The sequence below is a fragment of the Colias eurytheme genome, chromosome 10, assembly GCF_061535395.1.
Source record: "Colias eurytheme isolate Ceu_HAF_F1 chromosome 10, ilColEury1 Martin Lab GWU primary, whole genome shotgun sequence".
Classification (NCBI taxonomy): domain Eukaryota; kingdom Metazoa; phylum Arthropoda; class Insecta; order Lepidoptera; family Pieridae; genus Colias; species Colias eurytheme.
Genome location: NC_142989.1, coordinates 5,114,005 through 5,135,697, shown reverse-complemented (window position 1 = coordinate 5,135,697; position 21,693 = coordinate 5,114,005). Strand labels below are relative to the sequence as shown.

The 21,693-nt window shown below is 31.0% G+C and overlaps 3 protein-coding genes across 4 annotated transcripts; all 3 read right to left on the bottom strand.

The window, feature by feature from the left end:
• Positions 1 to 3,336: 3,336 nt before the first annotated feature.
• On the bottom strand, positions 3,337 to 4,826 carry LOC149905166 (uncharacterized). Of its 2 annotated transcripts, none has more exons than XM_090106638.1 (2): positions 4,313 to 4,410; positions 3,337 to 4,229 (listed from the first exon to the last, which is right to left on the bottom strand). In XM_090106638.1, exon 2 carries the CDS (start codon positions 4,225 to 4,227, stop codon positions 3,856 to 3,858), a length of 372 nt encoding a protein of 123 aa, XP_089962764.1. In that variant the 5' UTR covers positions 4,228 to 4,229; positions 4,313 to 4,410; the 3' UTR covers positions 3,337 to 3,855. The 2 variants fall into 2 exon arrangements, with proteins under 2 accessions (XP_089962764.1, XP_089962763.1); XM_090106637.1 differs by lacking the exon at positions 4,313 to 4,410 and adding an exon at positions 4,580 to 4,826 and having other exon boundaries at positions 3,338 to 4,229.
• A 379-nt stretch (positions 4,827 to 5,205) lies between these two features.
• LOC149905165 (uncharacterized) lies at positions 5,206 to 6,482 on the bottom strand. The gene is made up of 2 exons (XM_090106597.1): positions 6,389 to 6,482; positions 5,206 to 6,306 (listed from the first exon to the last, which is right to left on the bottom strand). The coding sequence occupies exon 2, from the start codon at positions 6,304 to 6,306 to the stop codon at positions 5,644 to 5,646; it is 663 nt and encodes a 220-aa protein (XP_089962723.1). The 5' UTR covers positions 6,389 to 6,482; the 3' UTR covers positions 5,206 to 5,643.
• Positions 6,483 to 8,710: 2,228 nt separating this feature from the next.
• Positions 8,711 to 17,079, bottom strand: LOC149905164 (uncharacterized). The gene is made up of 2 exons (XM_090106631.1): positions 16,880 to 17,079; positions 8,711 to 10,351 (listed from the first exon to the last, which is right to left on the bottom strand). The coding sequence occupies exon 2, from the start codon at positions 10,349 to 10,351 to the stop codon at positions 9,365 to 9,367; it is 987 nt and encodes a 328-aa protein (XP_089962757.1). The 5' UTR covers positions 16,880 to 17,079; the 3' UTR covers positions 8,711 to 9,364.
• Positions 17,080 to 21,693: the final 4,614 nt, after the last annotated feature.

Genomic DNA, 21,693 nt, shown 5'->3' with positions numbered 1-21,693 from the left:
TAAAAAACAGTTTAAAAAAGTTCTGTCTTGGACGTCCGTGTGTCTGTATGTGCGGATCCTTTTTCTTGTTAACACGATAGCGACCGAAATACTTTACTAATCGAGTCTTTTTTTTTCTCTTACGCTTGAGTATGCTCAGGAATAGAACCCTTTCATTTTTCAGGGTCTGATTCGATGCGGTTTAATTGTTATTAAATAAACAAAAATAATAATTAATAAATATTTATTAAAAAAAAATTATGAGGCGTGCACTTTTGGATTTTCCAAATTATTTTTTATTACGAGTATCGCAGAATGATATGCGCAATGAAACAGCTGAGGGTATAACCGTAATTTATAGCATTTGTTTATTTCCGACGTGTAGTGTAATGTATCTGTTTCGTTTCTATTAAAAGTATATATTCATAGCTTTTATACAAAGCTATCGAAACCAAGCCGTTTTTCCTAATGTAAAAAGTATGTTCCTAAGGACTTAATGGCTCTCGCCTTTTATTGTTCTTGCCATTAACTGATCCGAAAGTCTGAAACAAAACATATTTCACTCGGATAATAAAGTCGTCCCAGGTGAACTCTTGTGTTTTCATTGGGTTAGCTTTGATAAATTTTATTACAGGTCAATGTTACCATGCTCCCGTTTGCCAATAACGATTATTTGATCAGAGGGATTACACAGGTAGGGATTACATTACATCCCGTCTGATAAGACGCAATGTGTGATGTTGAAAGACCAATTCAGATTGACATGCATTTTTACGTATGTGATCAAGAAAATCTCGTATATTCCGATATCACGCCAAAATTAAAATTGTATCACTCTGGAATCTATCTGTTTTTTATTTTACCTAGCTTTCCCTGTCTAAAACAGTATTATGTAAATCAAATAAAAAGTAATGTTTTTATTCACTTTACGTAAATACTAAATAAGTACATAACTTTTACAAGATTCATAGGCGCATTTAGATTGCAATAAAATTAAAATATAAATTAAAATATTAGCATAGAAGAGCGTTGGTAAAGTAATCATTTATGAAATCTTTGATATTTGCTTTTGGATAGCATGCTCTTGATGTTGTTGAAGCTCTGCCTTTGACTGACTTGTGCTTCATTAGGTACTTTCGTGTATAAAGCTCTCTTCACAATCGAGAAAGTTGTCCCAAACAAATGATCTTCTCTTTCGATGTTTGCCACCATTACGTCGATTACCAAAAGGCATCTAAAATTAAGTTCTCTGCACTATAGCTATTGATTGCCTCTGCTGGGCCAATGCTGCCCGTTGTGAAGAGCCCCCATAGGCCATAACAAGGGTAAGAGTCAGGAAATATAGTAAGCTTTAATTTTGATTAAAGTGCAATAAAACACACTTTTACATAGATTTTCGTAATAAAAAAAATAAAAGTATATGTTTTAAAAAGTATATATTAAGTATATATACAGGGTGTCCCACTATTGGTATACTAAGCGCGAAGGGACTTGTAGTTTTGCATACACTGATCACGTAAAAAATACTTAAACAACAAAATTACGTCATAATTTTTTTGCTAAATTTTTCCTGAAAATCTGTTTTCTTCTCTAGCTTCGCGCAGCCGGCATATACCGCTTCTAAAAAATAAAAGTATGACACCCTGTATATATATATATATATATATATATATACTTAATATATACATATATATTAAAAAGTATGTGGTATATATAAAATTAGGGTATGCTCTATATAAATTACGATGTCATAATCCAACAATCATTACTCTGGTACAAACAGTTATAAAGCAACCTTGATTAGTATTTTATTACTTTCTTAACCATGTTATTAAGTCATTTCGTACCATATTAATATCATCGCATCGGCGTTCCAATATACAGCCTACATCCTAATTACCCGAAATTCTCTCTTATTTTCTCTAATTCTTGAACGATTAAAGTACAATCCATATAAATAAATATTATTATTATAAAGGCGAAAGTTCTCTACTCTATCTGCCTGCCTATACAGCCTTTACTTACTTAAAGAGTTATTTTTAATTGTTTAGACCTTTTTCTATAACAATACTTATATTTTTATTGAATTGTAATTTTTAACTGAATAATAAAAATAATTAAATTACTGTTTTGTTTTCATTCGAGAATTTTAAAGACATGTTAATTTATTATTAACACAATATATCTTAACATTTGCATTTTTGGTTTTCCCTTCTGTTTTTCAAACATAATAATAAATGTAGAGATTTCATATGTTGCGGCAACATCCTGATGATATTCTCATATTAAGGGACTAGCTTTCCGCCTGCGGCTTCGCCCGCGTTTTCAAAAAAAAAACCCGCATAGTTCCCGTTCCCGTGGGATTTCCGGGATAAAACCTAGCCTATGTCACTCAGAAATGATGTAGCTTTCCAACAGTGAAAGAATTTTTCAAATCTGCCAAGTAGTTTCGGAGCCTATTCAATTCATACAAACAAACAAACAAACAAAAAATCAAACCTTTCCTCTTTATAATATTTGTATAGATGTATAGATTGGCATTCCTTCACCACGCACGATGACATGCTTATTATACGTACCAAATATTTTTACTGTTTTATGGTCGATCTACGTTGAACGTGTAGATTTCTCGTTACGAACGTGATGCAATGTAAGCTATAAAGGTCATAAATATGTATAGCTTAAAGATGCCTATCCTAGCAATGACTAAAGACCTAAGACGTTATTAAAGGAGAAAGAATCTTTGAGCGTCATTGTTTAAGTAATAAAGTTTGATGTCAATGTTGGCACTACATAAATAAATGTACCAACCGAAATAAAAGCCTTTTAACTTCAGCAATGGCTGTATCATCACTTGTTGCCGGCGGCATTCTGGCGGATGGCCAAAACAACCTTATTCATTATTTAGCTGAGTCGAATTGGATTTTGAGAACGAGATCTTGGTAAGGAAATATAAAAGGAGGATTCTGTATACGCTGAAAAAAACTATTTTTCATGTCAAATAAAATACCGTATAATAGGTATACTATATACCAGAATTTATCAATTACGTTGATTCGATCATCGATGATATTTATTAAATTCATTAGTTAATTATTACCTACTTAGGGTAGTAGACCCTTCAGTAATGGAAATATATGTACATGTTAAATTAATTCAGCCCTTAAGGGGGCGCATAAAGCAAAATAACCAATCTTCTATTAGATGATACGTGTAATATGCAAGACCATTTTTTTTTCATAAACAATTATATTAAAACATTTGCAAGATATTTGTCAGAGCATTTTGTGTAATTACTTTTAGTTTTGGTTTTATCTGCGATAAACCACTCTCTCTCTTTCATACATTTTTCATAACAAAAATATATAAACATTCCTTTATAAACTTAAATAATTTCGTTCAACCATATATTGAAAATTTTTACTAATTACAAATACATATTAAAAAATAACATGTAACGTAACGTTTGTTCCTTGAATAATAAATACCTACTTATAGGAATAATTTACTTATTATCTACTTTACTAATACCTACATGCGTAGGTACCTACTTAATAACAGGTCATCACTCACATGAAACATTTTTATTTAGTAAAAATTGGTTTAATATTTTTACACATTCATACATAATACAGTCATAAAAGGTAAATTGGACAATATCAATAATAATTTTTGATTTATTATAGGGATTATCAAATAAATAACACCTATTTACTAATACTTAATTACTGACTTAATCAAAATTAACATAAAAGTTCATAGTTTATCTATTTTAAGGTAAGAAATAATTTTCAATATTTATTTACGTTCACTAAAACTTCTAAATTTTAGATAGGAATGTTCACTTCTTGGCTCTCTTACCTTTACATGGATAGTTTAAACTTTGTTAAATTGTTCATAAAAATTCTTTGCCGCTTTTAAAGCGTCGATTATAAACTTGTCTTCACATGGATTATCGTCGAAGAAGAAAGCTCCACACTTCAATGATTCGGAACAAGATTCATTCATAACTTTTTTATCATCACAACAACCGAGTATCGCCCGCGCGCACGGCGTCAAAGTTTTCGGAGGTTTTTCCACTAAACCATGTCTTGTTTTCAATATGAACGATAATTCTTCACTTGATAAATTCGCTGGACTCCTTATTGTTACTGTTTGCGGTGCACTAGACACTGGTGGTGTCTGACGTGTGTAAACACATTGTAAGGTGCAAAGGAGGAGGCAGCACACATATCCAAGTAACGCCATCTCTGTAATGAAACAAATACTAAAATAAACGACTGGTGATCAAACATGACGTTTGTACTTACGTCAATGTACTACAATTTTTAACCTTCATCAATGGTTCACTGGCTGTGTGCAGCGTAAATGGAAATTGTCGTGTGGCCGTGAGTCAATCGCTCTGGTTTTCCCCAGTTTGAGGATAAAAGGTTGGCATGCATTATGTGTTATATCTACATTTTTAACAAGTACACAACAAATAGTTGGATTATTAGTTGCAAAACATAACCCCGAAACACTTATTGAAACACAGTATTCATATTAATACATAATAATATATTCCATATTAGGTTTATTATATATGAAAAATTATACGTACCGATTTATAGTAACTCCAAAGTTAACTTATTTAAAAATATGTATATGTCGTGCGCAGTTTTCCTTCGCATAATTTAACTTTTTACTTTTTTTTCAAATAATTGTTCACCTTATTTCACGTAATATGTACAAATATTATATTTAAACTAAACCGGTTCCCACTCACGTCTGGTGCGTAAACCGAATGTCGGACATCTGATTTCTGAAAGACTTCATCTACGGCTACCATATTATTTCGAATAAACATATTTTCCTTAAATTTGAAATTGTTATCACAACAGACTTTGAATACATATTAATAAACATGACTTCATGTAATTTATAGATTAACTCAATACTAAGACAAAAATAAAAATTCATGAAACAACGTTTAAATAATTGAAGATTCTCAAACTGGTTTTAAAGTCGTTTTATACGAATACTAGGCTGTTTTGCCTTATAAAGAAACGATGTACTTGAAGTAAGTTTGCAATGCTTTGTATGTCCTTAAATTGAAAAAAAAATCTAATAAATATCAACAAGAAACATAAATATATGTACCTACTTATTTGGATGAATTAATGAGCATTTTTTTATTTAAACCTTTTATTTCAGTTTTTATACTCATTTGTACAGTTGTATTATATTGTGTATAAATGTATAATGAAACACTAAATTATTAAATAATCAACAAGTAATATATAATTACAATTATTTCACAAATTTACTTCGTTCTAAACTAATAATAATACTTACTAAAACATAATAATAATTAAATTAAGGAAGAATCAAAACAAATTTAAAATCTATTTTGAATAGGACCTAAGTGTAGCACTTCTCAGAATAACACACATTTTTGTTTGTAGTGGAGTTTTCACTTTCACAATATTAACATGGTGTACATATTATGTTTATCAGGATCACTCAAATAATACTTCTGGGTCACTTATAAATATGATTTGTTTGCCTACACAATAATTACAGTCTATTTACCAATCTATTGTTCTCATCACATTGCTATTTAACAGCTACGTATAAACACATTTATGATTTTTATTAAACGTACACAGCACCATTTTAATAGATTTACGATGAATCCACATAAAAGTATATCATATTATTGATGGATTTCTGTATAATTGGTATTTCACAAACGTTGAAACTCGATAAACATTCCTCTGCAATTTTGCATTGCCAGCGCAGTTCGCGTTTAGTGCTGCAGCAAGAAATAATAGCTGCATCACATTGTATGGCTGTTTTACCTTGTGCTGGCCTTTCTAAGGCTTTTCTAGTGTTTTGCAAACCACCTAAAGCATCTGTATTAGACTTGCTACTTGACGAAGCGATTGACTGTGGCCCGTTATTATTGCCTTTAGCTCTAGCTATATTGTTTTTACTAGTATTAATATTCTGTGGAGGTGTTCTCTCTTCATGCAACATTAACCCTGTTCCTTTTGCGTTTTTATTTGACTTCAATATTTTCCTTCGTATGGTTATAGGTCTGTTAAAGGCCTCTTCACTTTCGTAGGTCGAAGCGTCGACCATTACGCCCCAATTGAGGCGATCATCTTCAATTTCTGGGAATCTTGAAGAAATGCCACCTCCTTTTACGTGGCTCCCTTTATTTGTTACACCTTGTGTATGACCTTGCAATTGGACATTTACCTGTGGCAACTCACTCGGAGCACTTTGAACGTACTGCGATACAGTTACGATTACGCCGATGTAAAGTAAACTCAAATGATCCATCTGTGGAAAAAAATTGAATCGTTACAAGGTGAAGGATAATTTAATTGCTTATTAATGAAAACACTTTTTTATATCTACTTACATTAATTATGTTTTAAACGATTTAATTTTTAATAAATAAACAGAAATGTTACTCGATCCATTCGTTCAATAGGTTCAGCTGGAATGCGTCATTGCTGCGCGGGAGACGTAATAAATACAGCGACTCGGTCATAGCTCTAGCTTAGTGGTTAGCGCACCTCACTTACTGCACGTTGACGAAAAAGTTCCGGGTTCGATTCCCGATCAAGTGGGCCTGCCCATATTCAGAATACAAATTTCCATATATTTGGGAGATGGTGATTTCTGCGATACTAGTATTTCTCCGTTTTAAATTTGTTTTAAATAATTTAACTTTAACCATGTTTATGTTAATGTATCAACGTCACTATTACGTCCATAAATTTCATAACTACAAACACAAATCAATTTTTTGGTTTTTCTTCGAATTTACTCTGGGGCAAACCTAACATAACTTTGGGTTTGTCATTTTACTGCCTTAAATTATTGAATATACCGTAAATATTTAAATACCTACCGTGTTCCGAGTCGCAGCTTTATAAACAACACAAATTCTATCGATCTATTTTTAGCAACTCATCAGTCCTCTGACTTTGATGAGTACCTAGTTACTTAGTTAGTGTTATAATATTATATTTTTCTCTCAATTGTCTTTTATTCGACAGCTCACACTTTACTCGATTTCATATATGAGACTTGAGAGGCCACAAAAGTAAAATGGTGAAGGCTAATATTAAATGAAAATGCTATGAAAAGGAAGATTAAAAATATTTACGCATTTTATACATCAATTGAATGTTTTTTTTCAGGAATTCATTACATAAGTCTTATTTTAGATCAAGAGGTGCATTGAAACAGATCGTAAAGAATATAAATGTAAATTAACGTAACCAATATACATATCATTATATTGTAAGAAAGAAATAAGTATTTATGCAGGCCTTAAAGCATTGGGTTTAAATTTAAAAATTATTTATAAAAATAACTATACAAACATTTTAACGTATGTTTGTATTGTTATATTAGATCGTCGGAGTCTCATATTTGATTACCTTGAACGTTAATTAGAAGATATCCTTCATATACAAAAATAGCTTAGTTAATTACTTATTTGTTAGGAAGCTACTAAAAGCTTACCTACCTAATTATAAATAATTGAGGTTTATGAGTCGTATGCATCTAATATATAAAGGGTATTTTAATTACAGAAAGGCAGTGAGATGCTTTGAAGCTATAAATAATAAGATGCAATTTTTATGTGAAATTAATGATTTATTTATTTATTTATTTATTTATTTATGAATGAAACAGACACTGTTCTTATTAGAACAAGAGATTGTAACTGGAAAAAGACGACAGGAAAATAATTGAGGATTGAGACCTCGTGATAGAGCTTGCTATTATATCAAGTTAGATATTTCTTCAGTTAAATGAAAAGAGCAGATGTTAAAAATCCTTTTATTGTTAAATTGATATACATCATGAAAAATTCACAAACGTATTAATGAACACGATTTTGTATGATTTCTGGAATTAATTTTAGAAGTGAGTAACATTTATAAGAGCATATAATTTAGTGGTTGAGACTGAAAAATAAAAATAGAGCACCCTTATCTTTATATTAATTGTGTATGTTAAGAGATAAATGGTATATGTATAATCCCTTATTTCGAACGTACCTTAAATCTAAAATTATTATCTTAAGTCTAAAATTATTCTGTTCAAAAAGCTTTTTCTTAAAAATTGATAAAGGGTCTAAAATCCTGTGATAGATTTTCTCATGTAAAAAGACGTCGAATGCATGTGTTTTCTCAAGGAACAAAGGCCAGATTTTGAAATATTATTTTATAAGTAATCCTCTTCTTTAGAATTTGAATAAGTTATTTACGTTAGGTAGTTATGCAAACTGAGAAAAGATTTTGTTTATAATTAAACAATTTAGTTATTATTATAACAACTATAAGAGTGCTTCTTTGGCGTTTCAGCCTCATAATCCTTTAAATATAAAAACAATATTATATTTTTCATATGGGGTTTATTTCAAATATTATAATTATAACTATATACTTATATTATGTGTAATTAAAGTAGATACTCTTATGCGAAACATGTTGCATTATGAAACATTATTAAAATAATGGGTACGCTCTTTAATACAGACTTCGTTGTAACTTTGACATTGTTTTGCATTAATTAATATTTAAGACTTCATAAACAAATTCTAGAGCGGCGGCACAGATATCAATATAAAATATCTACTTATGATCCATGAAAATACCATATGTTTAAATTTTTAGTATAGGGCTGTAGACACTAACTTTTATTAATTTTATATTTTAATCACAATATATTAATTATAAATTAAGTATATAAATTACTAATTGCACATAAAACTTACGCATTCTAGATTTTAAGCAATTCTATCATTTATTAAAATAATAATTGAATGAGTAATAAAGTAGAGACCACACTCTATCTACTTTATTTCATCATTAAGGCAAACTATTAAATATCTTACGTACCATCACGACTTTTTGACTCACTTACGTCCAGAAACAAATAAAATGGTATATGGTATGGATATACCTGGTTTTGTAATGAATCGTGTGTTTATAAGTCGTGATAATACCATCTGATTTTAATCATATTAAGACAATACATGTACTCTAATCGTAATAAACATTAAGAAGGCGACTAGTACTGTGATTATTATATTATATTATTTTGTTAGTGCCAAATAATTCGTTATTAATTGAACTATAGGAACTATCTTTGATTGAGTAAGTGTTAAATTTCTTTGTAACATTAAATTGCATTGGTATAAATTACATCTGAACAATCTCATTATTATCATTTGTGATGCACAATACATTGTACTCTTAATACAAATCCGTGTCTCATTTTCTATTTTGTTATTTCGATTAAATGCCTCGATAGTATTCCTACATCTTTAAATTAAAATACATTAGAGTATATAAGTAACCATTTTGTTCATTCATTAACTTTCTGTTGAAGTTTTCCTCAAATTATATAAATATTGCAACTTATTGATAGTCCTCAAAAGTGACTCAGGTTCACAAGGTTTAGCATCTGGGGTAGCACAGCTCTGTGCTGTAAAACATTCGTATGTTACTTCAGGTTGATGACAGCAGAATATTGCAGCACTTTCACATACAGTAATGCTTTCTGCAAATGGCACCGACTCATTGTCGGGTGTCAAAGTCTGTTGGGGTGCATCAGCGCTCTGTGTGGGTGAATCCAATCCGGCTTGACTACTCCCATGTTCTAAAGGAGGAGAGGTTCTAGATGATGATTGACTCTGTTTAACAGGTTTTCTCAATGTGATCGGTCTTGTACCGTCGGAGTCATCTCCGTAATCATATTCATTGTCTTGAGTATCGTCAACATCAGGAAATCTGGTAGGGAATTCAGGCATCGTTTCGTTTATTGTTCCGCTGTCTGTATTGACTTTGGGTTCAGTATTATTTTGTGACACTGGATCCTTTGGCAATGGGCGACTTGTCGTCGGTTGTTCGTTATTATTTGGGCATTGGCATTGCATTTTGGGCACATATAAGACTGGTATGAATGTCGGTCTTGGAATTTGTGGTGGCGGTGGTAAATAGGACCGATGATTAGCAACGTTTGTAATTTCTTGTAATTTTTTAAATATCAAGTCCAATGGATCCTGTACACCATAATTACCGGTCTGGAAAGATTGATCTCTTTTAATGTATGCTGGAATCTGGGGATTCAAGTTGAAACCAAAGTTGTAGTCGAAGTAGTTATAAAATCTTTTTTCTCGCTGTGAAGAACTGCTATCTTTCGAATGCTGTATATCTTCTGCCACGCCGTAAGGCTTGCTATCTAACTTGGGATTACTTTCTTCTTTTGTATCTTCATGGACTTCTGCTGCGTCGGCTCTTGCTTGGAGAAGAACACTCAGTAATAAACAGCCCAAAATGATTTTTGCGTGGTTTGTCATCTGAAATGTGTAAGGACAATAATGAGAAATCATGTTATGTATTTTAGTTATGAAATGTTAATTATGAACTTTTGCTGCTTTACTAATACATAATAATAACTATATCTAGTCTTTCTTTACTCGCTTTATTTCATTTTCAACGTTTTTTCATTATTGATTTTAATGAACAAACAGCCTTTATTATATTATGTATATTTGCATTGTGTACAAGATGTAACAAGTAAATAAGTGCAACATATATGTAAATCTTTTCTTGCGAAATGAGGTAGTACTAAGAAAATGGAATATCCTATCGGTGATCGTTGTGTTAGCTTTATCGAATGAGTAGTTGCTGCTAAACATTTCATAGGCGTTTTATTATTATTTTGAATTTGAATTTGGACGTTCATGATTGATTAAAGTCACAAAAATACAAAAAAAACACACACACACACAAATTTAGTAGTATTCATTTTTTATGTCCTTTTTATGTACCTACTTAAATACTTAATATATAATATGTTATAGAGCTTCAAGGAAGTAGGTACATACGAAGTTCATACCTCTTACTTATGACTTGTACTTTTTCGTGTTACGTGTGTTTTTTGTTTTAATATACCTAACATGAAAAAATATAAGTCATAGATAGAGGTATGAACTTTGTATGAATTTCCATGAAGCCCTATCAACTAAACTATATCTACGAACTTTGATATTATCTTAGAATACATATATGTAATATAAACTGACGATATTATTACATGCATATAACATACTGTACCAAGAAAAGATAGGTACAACAATTTTTTGTACGAGTATATTTCTTAGTGTATTAATTTCGTAGAGTATTAATTTTCACACTTTTAATACTGTTGCGTGTGTTAGGATAAAAACAATGTTATAGGATGACAAGAAATACATTTTTCTTATCTTCAATTGCAAATACATATAGTAGATATTATTTAGTATATCTTCAAATAAATATTGGCATGGTGTGAGTTATGTGATTTGAATTTTGATGTAATTAAGGTTCAATGACGTTATCCACTTACAAACCGACACCATTGTATGCAACTATGTATTTCATTATGTGTTGTGACATCTAATAAGGTGCATCGTTATTATATCTAATAAGGCAATGACATCCATAAAACGTGCATACAACAATCCGTCACCTTTACAACACCTTTACGTAATTACATTTAGATAGAATTAATTAAAATTTTATTTCTGATAGGGTAATTACAAAACATAACAAATTTCAATTTTAGATAATAAACTGAATTTTTAAGGAACAAATCTCTTAAAATACCTGTAATACATAATGCTTTTATACGTAGAACTTTTAAAGAATACATCTGTGAACAAACCTTTAAAGAAATAATGATTTTCCTTGTGGTTATCTAAGCTACCTAAAGTCTTGATCCTTGTCCTTCCGAATGACAACTCAAATTTACGAAATTATAATATGATCTTAATAATATTGCGCGAAAGTCTGTAAGAATGTATGTATTCTATACAGCATATCGGAACTATATAAAATTTGCTAGAGGAGAAGCTCTGGAGTAGTTCATAGAATAAAAACCTGCTAGTGAAGTCCGGGATCAAGCTAACATAATACTTTATTGTATAGATATTTAAAACATTGATGCAATTAAAAATGTGTCGCAATATGGTTTTATAAACCTCTTATTGCAATAATTATATATACAATGGTCAAGGAAGGTACAATAATATGAAAAAAAGATGATTTAGAGCACACGCATTATGATCCTTTGTCACGATTTTTCGTCATGTCTTAAAAATAAAGGTTAATTATTATTTTTATACATCTGTCGATTAACCTTCGATTTGTTGTAAGCCTTATCTAAAACTCGGAATGAAGAAAAATACAATAGAGCTTATGAAATACAAAAATATTTTTTTTTACTATTTATATAAATTACTCTAGGACCTCTATACCTACATGAAATCTATATCAGACCGGTTATTTAAAACATTTAAACGAACAAAAAGGTATGTTTATTTTAATTTCACCGTAGGTAAAGGTATTTTTCAGAACGTATTATCTTTTATCCAGCCGCGGCCGCCAGCGTGCCTGGAACTAATTACTTAATTACCCATGTTCTTATAATAACATAGCAAATAAATCATTATAATTAGCTCGCTTTGTGACCATCGTTCAATATTTTCGCCATTTTTGTTTAGTTAGAGCTTTTTATAAAAATAATAATGAATTTTCTCCTCCATTGTTAGATACAGCCCATTGTTGGTTTTTTGCCGCCAATTTTGACCGGAAACCCTTCATCATCCATCATTCTAATCTAATAAGCCCAGGACTTCCGCTATATTGATATTGTATATATTTATTCAGTCAGAATAATTCTCTAAACAGTTTAATTTAAAAAGAAAACGCAAATTAAATTTTCTAATACCTTGCAGCACTTTGCAATTCCTACTTTATAACTTTACTTTTACTGAAAAATGTGAAGATTAATATGTTTAAAACTATTTTTTCTTGGTATGTAATTGTATATATCTACATAGTATATATATTATTATGCATGACGAATTTTTTATAATGGCTTCATTTTTTTTTCAAAATCTATGAACGATATCGAATGAAATCAATCTCATAATAATAAACACGACACCTATAATTGAAAATTTTATCAACGAATGCACATTGCATAGAACTAAATTTATACTATAACAGACCACTCTATAAACCTACAGAAATCTTTAGCTTTATTATTATTTATCTTTATCTTTCTATTCTTTATTTATATTGTGCAATATTTTTCCGTAAAAGGGAATAAAGGGAACTCTGATTAGTCACTTAGTACAACAGCTAATAGTTGCATTCACCTTCATATAAATATACACTGGTCATCAAAAAAATCGACCCACCTGCATTTTTACGGAAAATTGCGGTTTTCTCACAAACTAAAGAAAAAATTTGTTTGGAAACTGAACTGATTAATTAAACAAGCATATTTACACGAATATATACACATAAAATCATTAACATCATAAAAAAAATTGTCAATTTCGAAGAAAGATCAAAACCCTCAATTTTCAGCTTTTTCTTTATTAAATTTCAAATGCAGTTTATTTTGTAATCATGAAACTTATGATCACGTTTCCTCCGAATTTATACTCAGTACTTTCTCTTCTTTCTGGAATGATAGCCTGCGTTCACCATTTTAAAGAAATAATCAAGATTTTGATGGTCTCTTGAGGAATTCGTTATCATTCTTCCCTCATGGCGGTTTTCAGGTCTCCTATTGTTGTAGGGGCTGAATTACGAGCTCTAAGCTTTATTTTTTAATTGTCCCACATGTGCTCTGTAGGTTTCAAATCGAGACTTTTTGCTAACCAGAGTGTAACTCTAATGCGGACCTCTTCTAAATACTGGATCACGATTCGCTCTACGTGCTTCCGAGCATTATCATGCATAGACTCAAAGTTTTTGCAGATACAGCCGGCATATTACACCATATGATAGTCCAAAACCTCGGTAATGTATTGAACAGCATTTAATGAGCATTTTTTTATCGTCAAGCTCCGTGCGTCTTGTCAAAGAAATGCCACTCTAGAACTTTACAGAGCCTCCATCATAATCGACCGTTTCTCTTACCTAGCACTGAACAAATCGTTCATCTGGTCATCGCATGACATAAAGACGTCTATCAGCACCATATAAAGTCATTCGCATCTTGTCACTCAAAAGTACTGACTCCCATTGGCCTATAGTCCAGTTTACGTGATTTCGAGTCAATTGAAGTCTGGTTTGTCGATGAGCTGTGGCTGATTGTGGCCCTGTTTCTGGCTTGTGTGGTCTTAGGTTCTACTCCTAAAGTCTTCTTCTAACAGTTCTGTCATTTATACCCACCTCCTTATCTTCACGCAGGCGTCACTAGAGATCTACACCAGACAGATGTCGATTTTGTAGAGTTGATTACATTATCTAGGGGTCGTCCCTTTGAGTTGCCGCCCTATTTCTTGCAGATCAATATTTTCATCGATACTGCCCATTCTCTAGAAACCTTTGGTAAACTCATCGAACTGAAAAACAGCTCAGATTTTACTTTTTAGCCACGGCAAGTTGACATAACCCCTGTTTTAGTAGAGCCACAGTTTGGGCCCCCTCAGCTAGAGTAGTATCCATTATATTGAGACAAAATTTATCAAAACTACAGCATCAATTATTAAACTTAACGTTATGAACAAGAGATCCCAAAAAAAGTCATTTTTGAACTGGGAACACGGGCATAATTTGTCCCGCCGTAAACCGTCAAATCAACACTGTACAGTATTTCTGTATAAAAATTTGTTAAGAATCTTTAAGTGCAGTAAAATATTCGACAAACATAATGATTAGCATGTTATCAGACCCTTACAAGAAAATACAACAATCTAAGACGACTTATTTGTGAAATAATTGATAAATAGCAAACATAGTGTTAGGTGGGTCGATTTTTTTGATGACCAGTGTAGATAGATATAAATAAACATACAGGTTTTTGAAACCGGAACAAAAAGTTTCGCTCAATTTTGTTTAGTTATATTTTGTGTTTTTGCACATGATAAATAAATTAATTGTTTTCATAATTTGCTTCAAAGTTAATAAGATATCCATGCGGTTTCACACGCCTAATTTTAATTGCATTCAAATAAAATTTAAACTATCAACGAGGCTTCTTTCATGTTTAGTATAGGATTACAGGTTTGAAACCATAAAAAGGACAAGGCATATTGTCCTTATTCTAATTATCTATGTATAGGATATCTATCAAAAATCACTTTTTAGATAATATGTGTCGAAGTTTAATCTTCGTAATATGAGTATTCCTTATTTTTATTTGTGTCTACAAGTTTTATGGCACGTGGATTCAATTAAAGTGGGTTTTTCAGATTGACGCAACCGAATAAATAATAATAATAGTACTTAATGGATGGAAATCATCCTAAACGATATATGAGATATCATAATTATAGGCATCGTTCAAATTCTTAAGAATAATTTTGCGATTACTTTTTTGTAAAGACTCATATTTGATATGTAGAGCTGGTATCATTGTCCACATCAGAGTTTTTGTATAAAATACCGGTTTCCTCATAATGTTTCTTCGCTTAGTTCTCGATGTATGATTTCAAAATTCAACAATAGAATTAACACATTCCGAGTTTTAAAACCTGCAATTTGTTTGTACCCAACAAGAATAATTATCTGTGTAGGAATTTAACAATAGGTCATCATTGAATATTCGTTACTACAGATTCGTTTCGTTTTATTTAAAATATTTGTTAATTATAACGCTCGAGCTCTACATATTTCTAAAATAATAGAAACACTGATTTTTGTTTCAATTTTCATTAAAATAAATATGCTGCAAATTTTTTTTATGTCCTTATAAAATATATCTCGGTAGAATATATATGAATTCTACATTTCTGGTTGTTGTTGCATATAAATAATCTTGAGATTATGTGACAAACTAAGGTTAAAAATATACAATAATTTAGTAAAAAAATTGTCAGTCAAGGTTTTCAAAGTATTACGAAAGAAAATAGCTCTATCAAAATGTTTGAATATGCTAATATCATAACAATTAACCTTTGCCGATATATTGTTGTATTGACCCAAATATTTTGTATTTAAAACGATCTTTGGACATAAAACAAAGATTTTGAAGAATTTTTTACTAGTGAGGTTAACGGTCTCATAACAATTCTTAAAACCTAATTACAATTATATTAATCTCGAAAATTGATCTGATGAACGCAAACTGACCATTAAGACACTTATTACTGTCATTATATTCTTTTAGAAAAAAGTGGATAATATAGGTATACTCTTATTAGGATTTAATTATACACTTATTATACACTAGCTTCCGCCCACGACTTTGTACGTGCATCCCCGTTTTTCTCCGTTCCCGCAAGAATTTCGGGAAATCCTTTCTTAGTGGATGCCTACGTCCTAACATCTACCTGCATGTCAAATTTCAGCCCGATATGTCCAGTGGTTGTTGGGCTGTGCGTTGATAGATCACTATATCAGTCACCTTTGAGTTTTATATATATATAGATTACATAATACGATGATCACGACAGAGATTTTTGAGCGTGATTTCACACTTACTTCATCATGTACATAAATGTAGTTACTGTGGCTAGTTCACAGAGCGCGTATTACCAGATAAATATCCCTCAGGAAATCGGGAAACCCACGAACGCAAATATGTAGGGATGCATGTAACAAGGAAACTGTTATAACTATAAATACTACTGATAAAATATAGTGCTTTATTGCCAACAAATTTAAGCAATTTTGTTTATTGTACACAGAAGTTTTGGGAAAACCTAAAAAACTATTTTTTAATGATAATTATATCAAGGACGCTATACCGATATGAAATCAGATAAGACGCCCCTTAAAAAGGTAAACAAACATTTATAGAGCCTTAGATGCACTGAACGTCATACGTTGAATATATAAAAAAACTATTTAAAATATTTAAAGCTAAATGTCACATTGCTCACCTTTACATTGGCTTCAGGTAAGATGCTGAAATATTCTTTACACGTTCACTTAAATACAGCACGCATTTGTTTTGATTATATTTAATCAAAACATTGTATATTCCGAAAGCTTGAAACAACATTCGCTCCTTGTGATATTAGATATTCGACTGACGGCGCGCATCCGACAAACTGGCTTTTACATCACAAGTGCGCTTACGAATGGCAGTGTAGTGAATGAACGACTCGTTCCGTTATAAAACACTATTTTTATCAAATGCTTTGGTGCAATGTATAAGATGCGCTTCATTTAGTACCTATGAACCCTTGAAAGGTTTCATTCATAAACTTTATCGAACGCCTGAACTAATAAACGCATGTAGATTCTATCATAGTTATAACACTTTCAGGAAACTTTGCTCATGTGTTTATACAACTGCAATTTAGTTTGGTGTTTATTTTATTTTACATCCTTGTTTTGCAAATATTACATTTGACTCTTCTACAATAATTTAACAAGTCAAAAAATTGTCTAGATCACATTTAGGATATAGTCAGACTTAAATTACCTCTATATTGAACTAAAATGAAAAAGTAACATATCAGGCAACATTGAAACATTGGTGTTCACATCCTACTACAGAATTTAACAAAAAAAAAATGTTTCTACATAACAAGATGCTTGATTTGCTACGGTAGGTTCAAGTATACTCAGTTTATTAATAAATCCTCTCTGCAGGCTCTTTGTTTTATATTAAAAGGGATCTCGATTTTCCTTTTTCTTGATTTATTCACGAAATATTTTGATTTATTTTGAAACAATCACTTCAGCCTCTATTGTATCTAAGATTTGTAAATTAAACAGTATGAGTCAAATAAACATTCTAAGCTTCAGTCATTATATTAAGCTTTGTACACTGTTCATTATGAGACAAATACAAAAATCATATTGATTCAAATTGTATTAAAAAAATTTATAAAAAATTTGGAGTACCTATTGTTCAAAGTTTATGTAAAAAAATAAATTCAATCGATCACTTGATCATTACGGGCTTAGGAGCAAAAACTAGGTAGGTAGGTAGGCTATTCGATATATACGTATTCGATGCTATGGAAAATATTTCAATTCTAATTATAGAAATCTTGTATGTAAGTACATTATTATTATATATAAGTATATATAATAACTAATTTAATTTATATTACGCTTAATGGACTGGGCTGGATTAAATGGACTTTATCACAACAAGATGATTAATTGAAGAATACGTGCAAATTTTATGATCAATAAAGGGATCATAAAATACTTCGTCATATAAATTAAATGGTGTCAAAGTTCATATTATATACTCATAGAGATCCATAAAATTTATCTATTTTGATATAAAAATATCATCCAAGTGCACAATAAAAAGGTCGTTTTAATGTTTCTAGCGTCTTTCCGCAATTTATAAGACCCGGTAAATTTTAATTAAACTTTTAAGTGTATTTTCCGCCGATTTCAAGTGGTACAAAACGACGAGTTTTTTTATGTTGGTTACGCAATAACTTTATCAATTATATTTTTGTTTTGATGGTTCGTACATTGTTCGTTAGATCACATTTGAAGAAATGTTTTTTTTGTCTATTTTCAGATTTATAAGTCAAACAGACCCGTATTTGATTTTTCAATAAAACAATAAAATATGATCTACAATCAGCTTACATTCGTAAGTAGCATTGATAATATTATATCTAATATAAAACTATACTAGTAGGTAGGATATTGAGGCAATTTCCCGTAAAAACTGGGTTGATAATAATTTTCGGTTATTGAAAATCGTTAATAACGAAGAAATTAATAAAATATATTTTCCTCTTTGATAGCGATACCAAACGCTATACATAATAGCAAAAAAATATTTGACATAATTAAAAAAATAACAACTGTTACAAAATTAGCAAAAGTTGCACGTGCATGTTAAGTTTTTATGAATGAATGGAACAGGAAATACCAATACATATATACAATGGTTTTAAAAATATAATTTTAGCCGTAATAGGAGAGCTAGACTTGACTTGAACTAGGTAACTTGCGTATTATTGGTATTCCAATTCCTAAATTTTTTATTCGTTAACTGTGGGATAAATATTGTAATTTTTATAGCATACATTATATTAAATATAAAAATATTTGAAAATCCTAATGAAATTAAAAATAAATAAAATCGTATTGATCGATGTTCATTACAAGAACGTCCCTAATCATTAACACAGAGTACACGGCGATGTGTCGAAGAAGACATCTTAATTTTATCCAATTAGCTGCATTTATCTAGTCTTAGACGTTAAATAAAATGCTATAAAATTAACTGCAATTGAGGACGGAAATTCAAACACGTTTTCATGCACATGTACAGTTATAAATGCCCAGTTAATTATTGTTAAGATTGTCCATAAGCACTTGTCGCCTGACCAAGATGCGTCACCTACTTTGCCCTGCTTTCACATATGAGACTAAAACTTTCTCTTTGAAGCCTTTTGCTTAAGATAAACTCCTAACATCCATACATTGTTTTTAACCGACTTCAAAAAAAGAGGAGGTTATCAATTCGGCCGGTATGTTTTTTTTTTATGTATGTACACCGATTACTCCGTGGTTTCTGAACCGATTTACTTGATTCTTTTTTTGTTCGATGCGGGATGGTGTCGAATTGGTCCCATAAAAATTTTATTCGGATAGGCCCAGTAGTTTTTATTTTATGACCATTTTTGTCTGTATTTGTAAATGTTGCAAGTGCAAGTTTGTAGTCGGTTGTTTTTAACGCAGTTATCTAATTGAAAGTCTTGCAAGCTTTGTATCGGAAAGTTTAAGTTGATAAACAAATTGAAACAAAAGAACAATTTAAGTTTTAACATTAACTACATAAAAAAATACGTCATCCATCTTAATTGTATCTTATATTATACTCCTGGCAGTACCGGTGTAAGGGCCACTGACACTCCGGGCGAAAATATTGTGGCGCCCACTTGAGGTGTTCTGTAGGTTTGCACCAGGAGAGGCAAGAGACTCCAACTTCAGACCTTAGCGCTCCCCCTGAACTTGTCGCCCTGGGCCATCGCCCCCTAACGCCGGCACTGACTCCTGGCTCCGTTCAATATGGTCATTAAGGTACCTATATTAGTAGCTGTGTGCTAATTTAGACTATGTATATTTTATTGATATTAGATGATCTTGGAATCCAGGGGTACGTTGAATAAATAGAGCTTCATTTCAACATTTCAGGATAGTTAATTCAATTCCACAATTTTATGAGCTTCTTCTTTCTTTGGGATATAAGGATTGTAATAATGGCGGAATAAAAACTACTTTTCGTTATGAGTTACGACGCACCAAAACCAGTTATGCTTTCTTTTTGTAAAATTAATGCAGAGGTCATTGTCTTTTAATGAAATAAACATTTCTAAATTATCCTGCGGTATTTAAAAAATACTAATCGTTCCAAACTTTCTGATTGAATTCTATGGTTTTGACATAGAGATCATCGAAATGGAATTACGTAATATTAAACCTGGGAGAAGTTTCTTAGCAATTACTAACAGATGAAATAAGCAATTAATGTCAATAAGACGCACAGGCGTTTATAAATGTTCATGGAGTAGAGAAAATTTCAAGCCAACAATTTAGAATTAATCCTTTGACTTAATAAAAGATTATTTGTGATGTTGAATGTAGCTATAATATAGAGTAATTATAAATAAAGTTAAAGTGCTTTGATATTTAAAAATTTCAGATTATAATTTAGAGCATGTTATGAATTTATGGCCAAACATGTTTTGCTGTCCTCTGACTAACTTTCTATTTTACTTTCATGGGCGTAGCCACGGTGGGGCAGGGTGGGGCGCTTGCCCCACCCTGGCTCTGACCTGGAAGGTACCTAACAAAATCTAAAAAACTAAATTATCTAGGTACTAACTACAAAACCTAATATCCGGAAGAAAATTCACACTCGAAGTCGTCAGTCGACACAAAAAAATGCGAACAAAATGCTTTGGCATGATTGGCCCCATACGTACACAAACGTAATCCTTTTGTTTTTCTTTGCGAGTATGAGTCAAATACCTATGTGCAATTATTTACCTCTAAATTGACGGATTAACAAATTGTCATACGCCAAGCGCTATTTTTTGGCCCACCTCGCACTGAATTTCCGATAAAATGTTATTTTTGTTTTGGGTTAAGGGTCACTTAATGACCATAAAAACACAAAATGCTGACGGATCTAGGTGTAACTTCGTTCGCAAAAAAACTATCCACTTTAGGGCAAAAGTTATTCAGACTTTTTTGTAGAGAGTAAAATTTCGCATTTTTTATATCCAGTAAACTTTTTTGTAAAACTTACCGTTTACGATTTATGGCCTATTTAATGAACCGGTTCATAGTTTTTGGCTAATAACTCTTAAAATATTGGATTAATCGATAAAACGAAAATATCAATTTTTAAGAGAGCTCTCTATTCTGTACAACTTCTGTTTGAAACTTTTTTTTGTAATACCCACACTTTTTGAGCTATTTAATGTTTAATTTATTACCGGGCATAAAATAGTAAATTTCAAGGTATGAATGGCATATAATGGTACAAATTCAAAAAACTTATTAAAAATTATGTCCTGTAGTATATAAAATCCATAAAAATTAGAAGTTTATTTCCTCACCTGCTAATATGTGACGCTGCTGTAATGGACTTAATGATATTAAGTAATCTTAATACTATTATAAAGGCGAAAGTTTGTAAGGATGTATAGATGTATGGATGTATGGATGTTTGTTACTCTTTCACGTAAAAACTACTGAA